The sequence below is a fragment of the Lolium rigidum genome, chromosome 1 (assembly GCF_022539505.1).
Source record: "Lolium rigidum isolate FL_2022 chromosome 1, APGP_CSIRO_Lrig_0.1, whole genome shotgun sequence".
Taxonomy (NCBI): domain Eukaryota; kingdom Viridiplantae; phylum Streptophyta; class Magnoliopsida; order Poales; family Poaceae; genus Lolium; species Lolium rigidum.
In genome coordinates, this window is record NC_061508.1 from 353698655 (window position 1) to 353715827 (window position 17173).

At 46.8% G+C, this 17173-nt stretch overlaps 1 protein-coding gene across 1 annotated transcript; it reads right to left on the reverse strand.

Annotated features, from left to right (window-relative positions):
• Positions 1-735: 735 nt before the first annotated feature.
• LOC124684641 (oral-facial-digital syndrome 1 protein homolog) lies at positions 736-3532 on the reverse strand. The gene is made up of 5 exons (XM_047218912.1): positions 3214-3532; positions 2417-2636; positions 1970-2319; positions 1666-1726; positions 736-944 (listed from the first exon to the last, which is right to left on the reverse strand). The coding sequence occupies exons 2-4, from the start codon at positions 2622-2624 to the stop codon at positions 1676-1678; spliced, it is 609 nt and encodes a 202-aa protein (XP_047074868.1). The 5' UTR covers positions 2625-2636; positions 3214-3532; the 3' UTR covers positions 736-944; positions 1666-1675.
• Between the last annotated feature and the right edge of the window lie 13641 nt (positions 3533-17173).

Below are 17173 nucleotides of genomic sequence, written 5' to 3' on the forward strand. Positions count from 1 at the left end.
AGCTGTGGACTGACAAGAAGCTAAGTTTGTCTTTTTTAAAGATTCGAGGTTATGAAGCATTTGTTAAGGGACTTCAATAGGACAAGCTTACACCCAAGTCGGATTGGTTTTCCAAACCTACAATGCAAGTCTAGCTTGTGCAGACTTGGTGTTCCACCGTTCCGTCACTGAACATTTGGAGGTACGTCAGGATACGAATGATGAATGTGTAGACGCTGACTTCAGTCTTGATGCAGCTTTTGATTTTATTGAGAATATTTGATGTTTATGCTCGTTTATATTACTTACATATATTGTACTTTTGGCAATGGATCAATTAACTAGGGTCCTTCTTTTAGAACTATTTCAAACATGTATTCATTCGAAACTGATGAATCCCAGATTAAACCTCGTTGACCTCATTCTTCAGATAGCTACAAGAACATTGACGTGTCCCTAGTTCCTTGCTGAAACCATCCATTGGGCAGTATGAACCTACTGAAATCTGTAGCTACAGCAGTTGCCAGTCTAAAGACAACCAAAAGAACAGGTCGATCTATCAGGCATCTGCAATCTAACACGAGAACGGCATACCACTACATGCAAATAAAGCAATAAAGCTAATGATCTTCATTCTTCTGGCATCAAACAGATAGATAAGTGAGGCGAGCACTGGATAACCGAATTATGAGAGTTAAATGAAGGTAGCATATAAAGTCATAGCGTACTCATGGGACTGCTTGTTAGAAGCACGAATCAAAGTGAGATCATATCTTTACACCAGGGTTCTAAATAGATGCACGAAATGGTTGCTTAAAGATGTGGCTAAATGGAGGTAACATCAGTTTCATAACACAATTCGACAAGAGTGTCATAGCCTGCTAATGCTAGTGTCAGACTCAGACATCATGATCATAGACAGCTAAGATGATGACTTCCTTCCTTGCTACTGTCAGACTGTCAATCTGCGCAACAACAAAGCATAAGCATGAGTTCAAAACAAAAAAACTCGTTTGAAAAAGGCCTAATATGTTGTCTTGTTTAGATAATGAAAGAGAAACCCCACCTGGCCTCCGCATAAGGCTAAATCTGTAGCAACATAAGGGATTTAACATATAAAGGTAATCGCAGCATACACAGATACACTAAGTAGATGCATCAGTTTCCCAGGGCATTTTGGAATTATCTTCTCTCGGTCTCAGGGTTAATTTACAATACAAGGCTATAGGGAAAACAAAGTTCAAATACATAAACAGGCGCTGGCAGTCCGTTTTTTCATGGAGATAATCATTACTACTACTGTACATGGGATATAGCTAGAAAGAGACAACGGGATTTTTTAGCTAGAAAAAGGAATATCTGGGGCTATAGAAATGAGTAAAGTTTCAAATGAATTTTGAAAAGTCTGTACAGATTCCGTGGAACTTTCAAAGAGGAATTGGAATTTGTATTCTCCTGAGGCAACAGAAAATCATATAGTTTTTCTTTAACTGTCACCGGGGGAAGGGAGGGGAGAACACCCCTCCACCTGAGTTTTGGAAATCATATAGTGGGCTACTGGCTGAGAAGTTTTAGGGTACCGTAAAAGAACATTGATTTTCTTTCTCATGCTTTCTAGATTATTATTTTTTAATAAATTGCGTTAGGTCTGTAACCTACTGGTTTAAATAAAGTTGCAAACAGTACCTCTGTTTATTTAGATGATTTCTGTCAGCAGCTTTTCCCGTTGATAAGTTGATCTTGTTACCTGCATACACACATAGAGACTTCTATAATCACAATACAGCCCAACAAGAAAACAAAAAAATACTGATGATAAATTAATGGTTTTAAAGGAAGAGAATCAGGTCAGAAGTTTGGTATGTAAAGATAGATAAGAATTTCATTATATGACACAAAGAATTAAGTTTGAAGCTCCAAAATGTAGATATTTTTCATTTTGACTGGGTGATAATGTTGAAAGCAAAAGGCTGCATGCAATAGTTTTTACCCGTATGGATTGTGCAGGCTCAGGACCAGGAGCACTTCTTTTCTGCTGCTGAATCTGAGTGTGCATAGCTTCACTCTCCTCAAGCCTCTTCCTAAGAACCTCCAGCTCTTCGTTTCTTTGAGCAAGTTCCGCATTTGCCACCACAAGCTTCTCCTTTGTAATAACATGTTCATGTTTTTCCGCAACATTTTCATGTTTCGCCGCCATAAGCTCCTCATTTGCCACCACATGTTCATGTTTTGTCGCCTCATTTTCATGTTTCGCTGCCACAAGTTGCTCTTTTGCCAAGGCCAGCTCCTTCTTTACAGTTTCAAGCTGCTCCTCCATTGGTGCCACTTGCTCTTTGATTTCTGGGTTACCAAATAGATGAGTACAGCATTGCAAATCAGGATCCAAATTAAGAAAATAACTTAGGTACAAAATTATGCAATATAAAAGATCAGGAACCTTCATAATCATGCTGCAAATTCTCCTTCTCTTCTATGACAGCGTTAATCATATCCAGGTATTGCCTTTTCTCAGCCCTTAACTCTTTGTTCTCTTCTACCAGTTTATCAACCATATCCTTGATTTCCAAGTAGTCGATATTAGCATCCCTATGGTAGCATATCTTTGACTGAAGCTTTAAAGCCAGTGCATCAATAATGTTAGCCATATAGCCTGCACCCTGAAGGTTCAGTGCTAACAGGATATGAGAAACATAGAATAGGCTATTTAGAACTGAAAATTAGCAGAATGGACATGAAGCATATACAATTATTTTTATCGACAGAAATGGAAACATACATACTAATAATAGAATTGGGGACTAGTTGTGTTTATCTATTTACTTATAGTGGAAACACAGTAATCAATGTCATATGATGTTCCCAAAGTTACGTGTACAAAAACTCATAGTAGCCGGGACAACAACACTGATCAGAACAATTGTAGGGCTACAAGCTAAAATTATTGTTGCCACAGAAACAGAGCTGCCCATTTATTCCATCCAAGTAATGCGACCCAACAACCATCCGCATCAAGACTAAATGGTGGAGAAGTACCCAGAAGAAACCCACGAATCAAAGCAAGAACACATTTGCTCCAACATCTTTAATTTTGCAAAAAAACAAAAAGCTGCCGAGCAATGAAACAAAACGAGAGTCGCAAGATCTGAAGTTGCTATTTCTGAGGAGCATGCCAAAAACAAAGCCTAGGGTTTCTAGAAGAAAAAACACAAGTTAGAACAAATATTTCCTACTGACCTTCAAAGAGCAACCCAAATTGCACAGGAGAAGAAATCGTGGATGGAGAATTCTTCCTTTTTTGGCCGCTGAAGAAAGGGAAATAGCAGAAGAATGGGGATAAATTTCACAAACCGAAAGCACAGGCTGAAACACAAACAAGAACGCTCTCTTTTACCCTGTCTAAAAACAGAGGCCAATCTATGCCCTCTAGGATCGGAACAGCTTACTAGTGAAAGTATTAATTATCTAGAAAACACTCTCAAGAATCGGGGGCTGTCATGGTCCCCTAACCAACACAATAGTCAGAAACTAGCACAAAATAGCATTAGCGTAGTGAGAAATCTGAACCTTTGGCGACCCGCAAGAACTCTGCTGCAAGAACAAATGCACGAGACAAGAACGGCAAAAGAAGAGGTACTAAATGTGGCACTAGAGCTCAGTGGTTTCTCGCAGGCAGGAGGAAGATGAAGAGAGCACTCACCGAGCAGGACAGCCAGTAGAAGCACTGCATGTCTAAGGTGTGATGGCTACTTTATTTGTGTGAATAATGGTGTCAACAACCGTGAGATTGACACAGTGGCATGTTTTCTTTTGAGATCCAACCGTGTGAATAACCGTGTAATAGTTTTAGATTTAGTCTTTTCGTTTTATAAAACTAGGAAATATGCCCGTGCGTTGCACCGGGTTATTCCATTTTCATGAGTGACTGAAATCCGGCTCTCGGTCTAAAATCTTGTTTTATCCATAATATTTTGGACAGTTTCATGATAAGAATTTGTTTTCTATGTGCTAGAAATTGTTTTTCAATGTTTGAGTAGCATCCATCTCTGCTAATTATAGTTGGTTCATACTTCCGCTTATCACCTTGTGGTCATTCTTTTATTTTGAAGAGGCAAATATTTTTTAAATATTATATAATTTTAGGGTGCCCATAAACATGAGAGTGATTTAGATTAACAGTACAAGCAAAAAAACAGGAGTATCATGCAATAGTAAATAAACAACAACAACAACACCAAGCAGATAGGAACATAAACTAATTTGGATGCGTGTGTGTGGGCAGGGGGAGGGGTGGGAGGAGGGGGCACCTCCCTTTAATTGAAAATAATTGTTGACAATAACATCGAGAAATATTACCAATAACGAAGTTCATAAATCCACGCATAAAGGTAAAAAAAATAATCTACTTTTAGTTCACATTTGCTAGCACAATCTCTGTTCCATAAGTAGGTCGGTACATGTGAATCTTGATAAATGTGCGATATTTAATATGAAATAATCTGCTTTTAGTTCACATTTGCTAGATCTCACGAGGCTGATATCAAGCATGTCTCATGATGCGAAGTTGCATGCCGGCAATCCCATCGAGAGTTTGGGAGATTATTTTTTTCTGGCCCCGATTGACAGGCTCGAGATGAGCTCGTTGTATATAAGCTGGCAATCCCACCCAGATTCGGGAGCGTTCAGGTTGAATTTTGTCATAGCGAGCCACCAGGCAAGCCCCACTCTGGCACGCAGCCCATCCCAATTCCCATTAGCAGCTAGCTGGTCTCTGCTGCGTCGAGGTCCTCCCACCGATCGACTCTTTGCTTCCTTTCATCTCTTAGATATCTGATGCTTCCCTCTCGCTGTCCTTCATCAGCTTGTTGACATCCAAGGAACCTGCGTATATAAACATGAGAGTTTCTGTGTAATAAAGCGAGGTGGGACTAATTAAGCCATACATTTCACGTAGCTAGCTCGTACTGGTACGGAGCTGACCCAGTAACGGCCCACAATGACTCGTACTGAGGCCCATGCCTACCGATCGTCAAGGAAAGATCATGGGTCGTGCTTTCTCGTCGCCGGCGCTGCTAGCTCTGCTTCCGGCCAACTCCACTGACCCGCGCTCCGCCGTTCGTCGACGTACCTATCGATCTAGCGCTACATCTAACGTATCCTGCTCCGCCCTGGCCGCGCCCGACCCTCGCCGCTATGCTCCATAGGTCGCGCCGCCACGGCCCTACCGGCTGCTCTTTTACCCGGCATCTCTCCGACGTCCTCCTCGACGTCTCTATCCCTGCGGATGTGCTCCCACGCCTGAGCATGTACTAACGGGGGGTTTGGGGATAGCCTACCTGAAGAATTGCGGGACACCCGACAGGGTAGGGGAGGATAAAATGAACCAGCTAGCAGCCGCTTTGCCCCGGCGGAGAAAGGGTGAGCAGTGTGAGGTCTCAGGCGTTGGGAGAAGGTGGCGAGAGGTCAGGCGGCGCTGTAATAGGGGCCTAAAATGGGGTGTCACGTCGGTCAACAAACAAGACCGAGCATAGAGATGAACACGATGGGGCAGACGAAAATACGGTTGCACGGGTGCGTTATATGTGATTTTGTGGAAAGGTAAATCGGTCCCAAAAAATATAATTTTGCAGAAATGAAATGAAGCAACATATTAGTAATGGTCTTAATCCATGCTCCATAGGTCACGCCGCCACTGCCCTACCGGCTGCTCTTTTACCCGGCGTCTCTCCGACGTCCTCCTCGACATCTCTATCCCTGCGGATGTGCTCCCACGCCTGAGCATGTACTAACGGGGGGTTTGGGGATAGCCTACCTGAAGAATTGCGAGACACCCGACAGGGTAGGGGAGGATAAAATGAACCAGCTAGCAGCTGCTTTGCCCCGGCGGCGAAAGGGTGAGCAGTGTGAGGTCTCAGGCGTTGGGAGAAGGTGGCGAGAGGTCAGGCGGCGCTGTAATAGGGGCCCAAAATGGGGTGTCGCGTCGGTCAACAAACAAGACCGGACGTAGAGATGAACTCGATGGGGCAGACGAAAAAACGGTGGCACGGGTGCGTTATATGTGATTTTGTGGAAAGGTAAATCGGTCCCAAAAAAATATAATTTTGCAGAAATGAAATGAAGCAATATATTAGTAATGGTCTTAATTTCTGAATTGGAACATAATTGCCATATGTATTATTTTAGAATTTGCACTGACCATTTCATAATGTAACAACTAATGGTATGAGTTATTGTACTAAATTGCTTGAAGAAATCTCGGAAAACATTTTGCAGCAATACATGCCCATGTACGAATCTGGACCCTGATGCATGAAGAGAGAGAGATGGCTCCAAGAAAAAAAATCAGTAGCGATATCAAATTCCCCAGATCTGCCAACGAATTGCTAACTCCACTACTGATTCGTTAATTCACCGCCTGCAGCGGCTCGCGGCCAGAGGATGGCAGCCTCAAGAGCTAGCTCTAGCCTCTAGCTCGCGCCTCTAGGAGAAGGCGACCCAGCTAGCGCCATCCTGAGCTGCTCCTCGACAAGCCGCGGAGGAGATCGTGCTGTGGCAGGAGGTGAGCATCAACGACCCGGCCAGCTATAACGATGAGCTTGAGATCCTCGAGCGAGAGATGGGCTGGAGGAGGTAGGCATGACGGCCATGTGCGTCCTCTTCACTGCGAAAGAGATTGGAGCAGGCGGACGAAAGAACCGTAGCAGGCGCGTCAGGGAAAACAGGCAGCGGCCGCACGCGATGTAGAGCAGCGGATGCGGCGGCCGCGCGCGATATGCAGCCGGAGGCCGGCATGGAAGGGGAAGAAGGCTGGGCATCACGATGGGGAAAACAGGTCGGGCTCGGAGCGAGGGGCGGACGCGGTCTCCTCGCTCCCTCGCGGAGTTTGGGCATAGGCTCGGGGGTTCGGCAGAGAAAAGAAAAAGAACTAAACGAAACGGTATTGTGGCATTCTGTGTACTATGCGATTTTGTGGGAGGGCAAAACGGTCCTAAAATTTGTTGGACGAAAATTTTGGCAGCACCTTAGCTCCTTTATTATTAGGTATAGAAATAGACTCCGTTAAGATCTTGCTAAAGGGCGATCTTCACAAAGGAAAAAAACCAACGTAAATTTTCTTATGAAATATAGTTTAAATTTAACGCAATGTAACTGACTTTTAACAATGACCGACATTGCACTTTATAACGAATTACATTGCACTTGCTAATTAGCAATGTTGTTTATGATATAAAATATATACCCATTAAAAGTTTATGCGTAGAGAATTTGTATTATTAAATTGGGTCCAGTTGATAGTGCGATTTTTCCTATGAGTCAAACCTATAAAAAGAACGTCTTGAAAGTGCCTTGCTTCAAGTTTTCTGGTATGCAAGATTCACTTGATTCTTCAAGTTGGAATCCACCACACCTTTGTTGGATAATTAGGCACAATTTTCATGATTAATTTTAGAATATTAAACATGACCAGAGCAACTACTAACATGTGAAACTCAAACATACTAGATGCATTAATCAACATGAATAGTAGCAGGACAAACAGCAGAACATCCATCGTGCAGTCGCGCAGAGCGCTTCCCAAAAACCTAATTCGTCCTCTCCCGTACAGGATCGCAAAGGCGAGCGGTTCCGGAGACCTGCTCTCCCGTTCACCGGTGCACGCCGGCGGGCGGGATGGAGTAGACTACGATGGTGGCGCAAGCAGAGAGAGGTGGAAACCCTAACTCGTGTATTAGTTGTCTTTCTGGGGTAGCCAGGCAAGGGATTATATAGGCTCAGGAAACCCTAGGCAACATGGGGCACGCCCACGGCGCGCGCACGTTTCGAGTCGGTTACAGATAGCCACGGTCCGGGAACAACCCGAACCGACTAACTGTGACGCGTCCGTCTAGGACTCTATTCATTTTTCTGAACTGCAAAAGGAAAGGAAAGTCTCTTCTCGAGACTCAATCCACTCACCACGAGCGCGGCGTGCGTCGTAACGTGTCGAGTCGAGTCGAACAGCTTACTAGTGAAAGTATTAATATCTAGAAGGTATGATGGCTACTTTATTTAAGTGAATAATGGCGTAAAAAACCGTGAGATTGACACAGTGGCATGTTTTCTTTTGAGATCCAACCGTGTGAATAACCATGCAATAGTTTTAGATTTACTCTTTTCGTCTTATAAAATGGACTCCGTTAAGATCTTGCTAAAGGGCGATCTTCACAAAGGAAAAACCAATTTAGATTTTCTTATGAAATATAGTTTAAATTTAACGCAATGTAACTGACTTTTAACAATGACCGACATTGCACTTTGTAACGAATTACATTGCACTAGCTATTTAGCAATGTTGTTTATGATATAAAATATATACCCATTAAAATTTTATGCGCGGAAAATTTGTATTATTAAATTGGAACCCGTTGATAGTGCGGTTTTTTCCTATGAGTGAAACCTATAAAAAAAACCGTCTTGAAAGTGCTGGGTTGAGGAACGCTGAGCTCTTGGAGGTCTTCGGCCCTTGCTCGCATGTCTGCCGTCCATGCGACTCCTCTCCTCTTCGCTTCGACGTCTTTCGCATGCCTCCTGAGTGTTGCTCCAGTCTTGCTCCTTTGCTGCCGGATGTGATTGTTCAAAAGATTGCTTCCTATAAGGGTCTACAGAGCCCAATCTCTGATGATGTCGAGGGCTTTGGCCGGGTTGGTTGAGCTTTTTGTTGAAGCTCATGTCACTCTTTCGGTTGAGCTCTCGAGGCTTGAGGCGTCTGTGGTTGAACATGATGATGTGGTTGATGTGGTGGCTGCACCCTTGGTGCCTTTTGTTGAAGATTCTGAGGTGGCCGACTCCACCAAGCTTTGCGATTTCTTAACCAACTTGGGATTGAAAAAGCTGGCGCTCATGGTGCCCTTGTGTGATCCTTTGGAGGAGATCCCTGCTGCCAGCCAGTGTCGTTGCTCCTGAAACCGTGCCTGCGGAGGACATCCAAGTTGATCTCGGGTATCCCGCTACCAACAAGCTCAATGCCTTCTTGTCATCGGTTTTTCGGCCAGTGTCTCCGCCTATCCTTGCTTCGCCGCCCTGTAGGCGGGCCCGTGCTCCTAAGGAGGTGACCACCACGTCTCGCCGGAGTGGTCGCATCAAGAAGAAACAAACGCGAAAGGATGCTTCAACTCAAGAGTTGCTTGCGCGTGTTTTGGATGTCTTGAAAGAGAACGCTGAGTTCGTGTTGCGGTCAGAAACCCACCGGCGAGCAGCGACGGGCAACACAGTAGAGCCGGGAGGCTCCCAGGATTGCGGTGGACCCTGGTCCCTCGGGCGACGGCCCGCAATGCCTTCTGGCACACGTCCTGGTGCTTACGAGGGTGTGCCACCTGACCTATACCTGGTCAGGAAGGTGATGGTTTGCTTCAACTAGTTTCCTGCGTGGCAAACACGTAAACATTAAATACGAGCCCCGATCGGCTCTTAAGTTGTTCTGTGGATCGGCTCAAAGAGCCGATTGCCCCATGGTTCATGTTAGATTTATAAGGACATGGGGATCATGTTTTATCAATATCAAGCTAAACTAATCTACGATAGTCTAGGGTTTTCACCGTATAATCGGAACATCCTATGCGTAATTGAGCCTAGCAGATACGTAAGATGATGGAAAACCAGCCCTAAAGAGGCCTAAAAACCAACGTGAAGTTGATCCCCGGAACAATCCCTCTAGAGCATAATGAACCACACCTTACGCACTACCGGATCCTTCAACCCGTTTATAAGGCCTAACCATACGGATATCAAACCAATCCTTGAAGAACAAGGAGCAACTATAACGGATTAGATCTACTAAATAAAGAATCAAGCAAGATGCTACCCTTACACCTAAAATAGGTGTAAGGGCAGCTAGATATCGAGGGGTAGCGTAGATAAACAAGTGCATCGTGAAAGCATTGTCATCAACCCCAAAACACCTAAGATAAGGGTGTTGCTCGCCATCAAAAAGGCTTCAGCACGAGCAACACCAACAACGAATAAACTGATACTGCCTAGATCGCAAGATGCGATCTAGGCAGCATGTTGCTTACCCGGAAGAAACCCTCGAAACAAGGGGTGGCGATGCGCCTAGATTGATTTGTTGTGAACGTGATCGTCCTCCTTCTCAATAACCCTAGATACATATTTATAGTCCGTAGACTCTCTAACTTGAGAATAAACCCAACCGTGTACGAGCTAAACTCTATCTCTTAATTCTAACCGACACGTAACCTACTATAATTTACAGATACACGGGCAATCTTGCCCAAACTTCTTGTATAAGGCCGGTTCGGGAAAATTTTCCATGTATATCTTATAAGCCCATTTAATCACGGCCCATCTCCAGACTTGGTTAAATTCTGGTGATAACACATGCCCCCCTGGTTTTGGCAATGATAATTTCAAAATCACTCTGTTTTTTCTGCTTCGTAGGGTCACGTCGTGGCAGAGCAGAACCGTCGCAGAATCTTTCATCATGATGCCTTGCCTTCTCAGCTTCTCTGCACGACTTGACAGATTCGGCACCATGTCCTCGAAAACAGTCACAGTATTAAAACTCCACTATATCCCCTTTTATTTAACCGCGTCGAGCAACTCGCTTCTTCATCCTCTTGCTCCGTACTAGCCATCGGCAAAAAACCCCCTTCCTCTGTAGCCATGTCTTCTTCCTCCTCCTCCTGCTCTGCCTCCTCAGGCCTCTCCTACGAATCCTCCCCCTTCCGTGAGCCCACGCCGGAGTGGTACTCGCTGGCGGCGTACGACCTCCGCGCCCCGCAGAAGTGGGACATCAAGTCCCACGATTCCTCCGTCTGGTCCGAGGACGACAAGTCCTTGACTGACGGAGAAGACGACTTCCAGTTCCTCGTCGACGGGGAGCTGGAGGCGGGGAGCGAAGACGATCGCTTCTCGTGGGACGGCTACACCTCCTCCGACGAGGAGGACGAAGAGGAGGATGACGAGTCCTCCGACGAATATCCGCCGGCGAAGCGCTTCCGCGCCGGGTCGGACGACGACGACGACGACGACGAGGAGGAGGACGAGGCTCCCGTAGAGGGCTACGGGAGCAGCGAAGAGGAGCCCGCCAGCAGCTCCGCCGGCGGCAGCGATGACGACGACGAGGGCAGCAACGGCCCGTAGATTACTAGTATAGGACTAGTAGTAGTAGTAATCGGCTTTTGTTCTTTCTTCCTTGAGCAATCGGCTCTTCTCTGTAAAAGCCCTTTTATTAATGAAGAAAATATTTCTCAGCCGATTTTGCCTTTCTACCAATTTTGCCGATTGTCAAAGCAAGTCAACACACCAAGAGCCGATAGCAGCGTATCGGTCTTCCCCCAATAGACGCTCATACGGCCCAGATCAATGGCCTAATTAGACAGATTCAAGTAAACATTCCTCATTCAGATTGTAACTTGATACCTGCTCATAATATTTGTAGCTCTAGAGTCGATGGCGGCGCATCGGCTGTTTTATTCTTAAGTCGATGACTGCGCATCGGCTCTTGCTCTGCTCAATTTAATAAAAAAAAATTTACTGGCCGATTTCAAATCGGCCCCCGTATCTCACTGCCCATCATCCCACATACTTGGGAAATACTTCTTGAGATGCTGGCCATTGACGGCCACTGGGAATTTCACACCATCCAACTGCTCGAGCATGTATGCATTGCCCTTTAGGACTTGGTCAACCACGTACGGCCCGTGCCAATTTGGAGACCATTTACCATACGCCTTGTCCTTAGTCCCCAACGGCAATACGGCTTCCCATACCGAGATCACCAACGTGGAACTCCTTTGGCTTCACCTTCTTATTATATGCACGAGCCACCTTGGCCTTGTTCTCCTTAATTTTCTCAAGTGACCAAAGTCTAAGTTCCGTCAGATCCTCAACGCTATCACTCATCAGGGCTGCATACTCTTCAGTTGTCAAGTCATTCTGAAACGTGACACGTCTCGACCCAGCCGTGATCTCCCAAGGTAACACGGCTTCTTGTCCATAGACCAGATGGTATGGCGAGGTCTTTACCGCCCCATGACATGACATGCGATAAGCCCATAAAGCCTCCGACAAAACCTCGTGCCAACGCCTAGGGTACTCGTCGATTTTTCTCTTAATCAGCTTGATAAGGCTCTTGTTGGACGCTTCAGCCTGCCCATTTGCTTGAGCATAGTATGGAGATGATCGGATCAACTTAATTCCCATGCTCTCGCAGAAATCTCTGAACTCGCGAGAAACGAAAACCGAACCTCCATCGGTCGTGATGGTCTGGGGAATCCCAAATCTGTGGATGACATGCTCTTTCACGAAGCTGATGACGTCCTTCGATGCCACAGACTTCATAGGGACGGCCTCCACCCATTTAGTGAAATAATCTGTAATGGCCAAGATCCACTCGTGGCCTTTGCTCGATGCACGATGGATTTTGCCGATCATGTCCATGCCCCATCCTCGAAATGGCCAAGGCTTGATGATAGGGTTCATTGCTGATGCGGGTACCATCTGAATGCTCCCAAACTTCTGACATGCTTGACACCCTTTATAGTAATTGAAACAGTCCTCAAGTATGGTGGGCCAATAAAACCCTGATCGCCTGATCAACCACTTCATCTTATGAGCCGATTGATGAGTTCCACAGGCGCCTTCATGTACCTCGTGTAAGAGCCGATTTGCCTCGGTTGTTCCCAAACATTTGAGAAGTAACCCTTCCAAAGTCCTGTAGAACATGTCATCTCCAATCAGGACATACTTCATGGCTTTGTACCTTATCCATTTAGGTGCCCCCCGAGCCGGATCTTTCAAGTAATTGAAGATATCGGCTCTCCAATCATCTGGCTCCATGAAATGTATCTGGACATCGGCTCCTTCCACTGTCTCCTTATAGCCTGACGCCATCTGCGCGAGATCGTTCGCCTCCGTATTCTGTGCCCTCGGGACCCAGTTGAAGTTTATGTACCTAAACTGTGTCATCAGCTCGCGGCAATGCATCCATAATGGGAAGAGCGACTCGCTCTCACACTTGTATTCTTCCGTGAGCTGGGAGATCACCAACTTTGAGTCTCCAAAGAGTTCCACTGCTTCTGCCCCGGCTTCAATTAGCAACTCCATCCCCTTACGTACTGCTTCATACTCAGCAACATTATTGGTGCAAGGGGTAGATAGCCTGATGGAGAAGGTGTAGGTTGCCCCCCGGGGCGACACGAGTAGGATACCGATGCCGCAACCATCATCGCAAACTGACCCATCGAAGAACATGGCCCATGCACGTATAGACAGTGCTGCTATATTAGTGTTGATTCGTTCAGCGATTAGATCGGCCAAGGCCTGTCCTTTGACTGCTTTCGCAGGTTGATATCGGAGATCCAATTCCGATAACGCGAACATCCATTTACCGAGTCGGCCTTTCAAAACAGGAGCCGACAGCATGTGCTTGATTACGTCTGATTTGCAAATAATGATGATTTCTGCCGTCAGAAAGATGTGCCGAAGCTTGGTGCAGGTAAAAGATAGGCAGAGGCACAACTTCTCGATCTCTGGGTACCTCGTCTCTGCATCCAACATCCTTCTGCTGAGGTAGAAAGCAACTCTTTCCATGCCATCATAGATTTGCACTACCACTGAGGCGATAGAAGTATCGGCTATCGACGAGTCAATATAAAATGGCCTCGTCTTGCCGGAGCGGAACTAACACGGGCGGCTTCGTTAGATACTCTTTAATCTCATCAAACGCTCGCTTGTTGCTCGCCCCCGGTGAAACTCCTCATCAGGTTTGATTTTTACCAATCCCATGAACGGCTCAATTCGTCCTGACAGATTAGAGATGAACCTTCTGACGAAATTGATTTTGCCGATGAGACTTTGGAGTTCCTTCTTGGTGGTAGGTGGCTTCATTGTTCGCATTGCCTCTTGACTTTTCAGGCCGATCTCAATTCCACGTTCATGAACTAGGAAGCCCAGGAATTGACCGGCCGTCACACCAAAAGCACACTTCTTTGGATTCATTCTAAGTCCGAACTTTCTAGTTCGGTCCAGGATACGTCGCAAATCCTTCAGGTGTCCTTCCACTGAGACAGACTTGACCACCACGTCGTCAATGTAGATCTCTACCAGCTTGCCGATCAGATCGTGGAAGATGTAATTCATGGCTCGTTGGTACGTTGCACCGGCATTCTTCAACCCAAATGTCATGACCACATACTCGAACAAGCCCACCGAACCCGGTACTCTGAAGGCAGTCTTGTGTATATCTTCCGGAGCCATGAAAATCTGGTTGTAACCGGCGTTGCCATCCATGAAGCTTAAAACCTTATGGCCAGCCGCTGCATTGATCAACGTCTCAGCTACCGGCATAGGGTACTCATCCTTCGGAGTGGCTCTGTTGAGATCGCGAAAATCTATGGCGACGCGCCATCGGCCGTCCTTCTTCTCCACAGGTACGATACTAGATATCCACTCAGCATACCTGCATGGCCTGATGAACCCGGCGCTCAACATCTTCTCAATCTCCTTCTTGACTTCTTCTAGGATTTCGGCCTTCATCTGCCGTGCTCGTTGCTGGAACGGCCGAAATCCTTTCTTAAGAGGTAGTCGATGCTCAATGATGCTCATGTCTAGCCCGGGCATCTCTGTATAATCCCAGGCAAAACAATCTGGGTATTCTTTCAACAAAGCTATCATTAGGCCCCTCAGATGCGGATCTAACTTTTTGCTGATAAATGTTGGTCGTGGCTTATCCCCAGGACCAATGTCGATCTCTTCTAGCTCATCAGCTGACGTAAACCCATATCCTAGCTTTCCGTCGCCTGTTAGATCGACGTTGAACACAGGCAGAACGTATGGCGAGGATAATTTTGGCCGATTGCTGGAATCGGCCTCCAGGTTGATTGAATTGCTCAATGAAGGTTTACAACTTGCATGTGCTCCCTTACGGGAGGAAGCCTCCCTACCACGACTACGTGACATGTTTGAAGTGAGATCCTTGCTTTTTATTTTTTGGGGCCGATCGCAGGGATCGGCCTTGCCACGTGTGTCGATGGATGTTGCTTTTGCTACTCTATCAGGCCGGTGGATAAGACCAGCCTCACCCTGTTTTTTGTCACCTCGATGCGATCACAGCCGTCCAAACTGATTCCAGAGAGCGGCTCTTGGTCTTCCGAGTCCCAAATGTTCATGCCTGCTATTGAGACGTCGATCGAGTCATCTGCATGTACGACTTCTACGTCGTCTCCATCCCACTGTATCAGGCATTGGTGCATTGTGGATGGAATGCAGCAGCTGGCGTGGATCCAATCCCTTCCTAGCAGGGCAGCGTAGGTGCTCTTGCTGTCGACGATGAAGAATGTCGTTGGGATCGTCTTTCGGCCTATGGTTAGATCCACGTTCAGGACACCTTGTGTCCCTGATGCTTGGCCGTTGAAGTCGTTTAATGTGATGTTGGTCTTGATCAGATCGGCACTGGAGCGTCCCAGACGCCGTAGCGTGGAATATGGCATTATATTGACCGCTGCTCCCGTGTCAACCAACATCCTGCCGACGGGCTGCCCATTGATATAACCTTTTAGGTACAGGGCCTTCATGTGTTTGTAGCCCTTCTCCCGTGGTTTTTCGAAGATGACGGGCTGTGGACCGCAGTCAAACTGTGCTATCGGCACTTCTTCGGTCCTCGGGGCACGAAACTCGATGGAAGGAAGAACACCATGTTTGTGCCAGCCGATGTACCCACATCGGCTTTTTCTTGCTTGGGACACCAAACTTTCTTTGGTGGACGAGTCTCTTCGTCCAAAGTCTCGCTGAATTTTCACGGCCGGATCGGGCCGCGCTTTCCTCAACGTGTGCAAGTATCGCGCTTCGGCTTGCTCCAAGCTACGTAGCCGCTGAACCCTACGCTTTTGGGAGTGGCTCGAGTCCATCGGGGCACCACCTTGGCCGGTGGTACCTATCCTCTTCTTCATCTTCTGACTCCTCAAAGTCTTCATCTTGAGAGGACTCAGCACGTTTGTTCTGTGGCGGGAGAGGCCCTAGACGCTTGAAAACTGAAACTTCCCCTGCATCCTTCTTACGACGTCTACACTCCGGGCAGTTGTCGATTGTGGGCAATCGGCTCATCCCTGAATCCCAGCAGTGCTTAAAGAAGGGACAGTCCCAGTGTCTGTCCATGTCTTCCTGCTCCCTTGACCTCTCCTTAGCGCGGTGCTCACGTCCTCCGTCGTCTCTGTCGTGCCGACGGTACCTTCCTTTATCTTCATCGGACCGATTGTATCTCTCGTCGTTTCTGTCGTATTGCCGACGTCGGTCATACTGATACTCATACTTGTTGAGGAGATGCGTGGAAAGTGGCTTTTGGTATCGCACGCTTCTCACTTGTTCCTTGGTGAGGTACCGCTTATCATCATATCGGGGCCGGTCGCGTGGATCGGTCTCCTCCTTTTCCTTTCCGCGGGAGTGACTGCTTTCTTCTTTATCCTTGCCATGGTGGCGCACAGGCCCTGCCATGTTAACATCAAACGAGAAATCCAGTCGACGCCTTGCGGAGTGGCTAGGTTCCACCATGTTGACGCCAGGGAACGGATGTGTGTCCACTTTCATGGCAAACTTCCCAAAGAGCAATCGGCCTTGTTCTATCGCCATTTGGATCTGCTGACGAAACACCTTGCAGTCATTGGTGGTATGGGTGAACGAGTGATGCCATTTGCAGTACGGCCTCCCGTTCATTTCTTGTGCTGTAGGGATTTTATGGCCTTCGGGTAACTTCAGTTGTTTTTCCTTGAGCAATAGATCGAAAATCTGCTCAGCTTTGCTCAAATCGAAGTCAAACCCTTTTGCAGGCCCTTGTGGTTTTACCCATTTACAGGACACGGGGTTTGCCCCCCGAGCCCATTCAGCTACAGCCACCTCTAGGTCTGGTGCAGGATCTTCAGTTTCTTCCATCTCAACCAGGCCTACCGGACGCTTGAATTTGTCTTGGTACAATTCAGGGTGCCGCTGCTCATACGATGTGAGTTTCTGCACCATGTGCGACAATGAACTGTACTCTGCTTGGGAAGTAAGATCCTTGATCGGCGTTGCGAGGCCCAGTACTGCCAGATCGATTGCTTCCTTCTCAGATAAACGAACCGAATAACATCGGTTCCTGACAGTCCTGAAACGTTGGATGTATTCAGAACTGTTTCTCCCCGCTTCTGCCGCACCTGTGCTAGATCGG

Excerpts from the sequence above, each read along its gene's own strand:
- LOC124684641 (XM_047218912.1), bottom strand. The coding sequence starts at position 2,624 with ATGGCTAACATTATTGATGCACTGGCTTTAAAGCTTCAGTCAAAGATA. Across the intron at positions 2,320-2,416 it reads TTTGCAGCATGATTATGAAG|AAATCAAAGAGCAAGTGGCA; the intron begins GTTCCTGATCTT and ends TTGGTAACCCAG. Across the intron at positions 1,727-1,969 it reads AGCCTGCACAATCCATACGG|GTAACAAGATCAACTTATCA; the intron begins GTAAAAACTATT and ends GTGTGTATGCAG.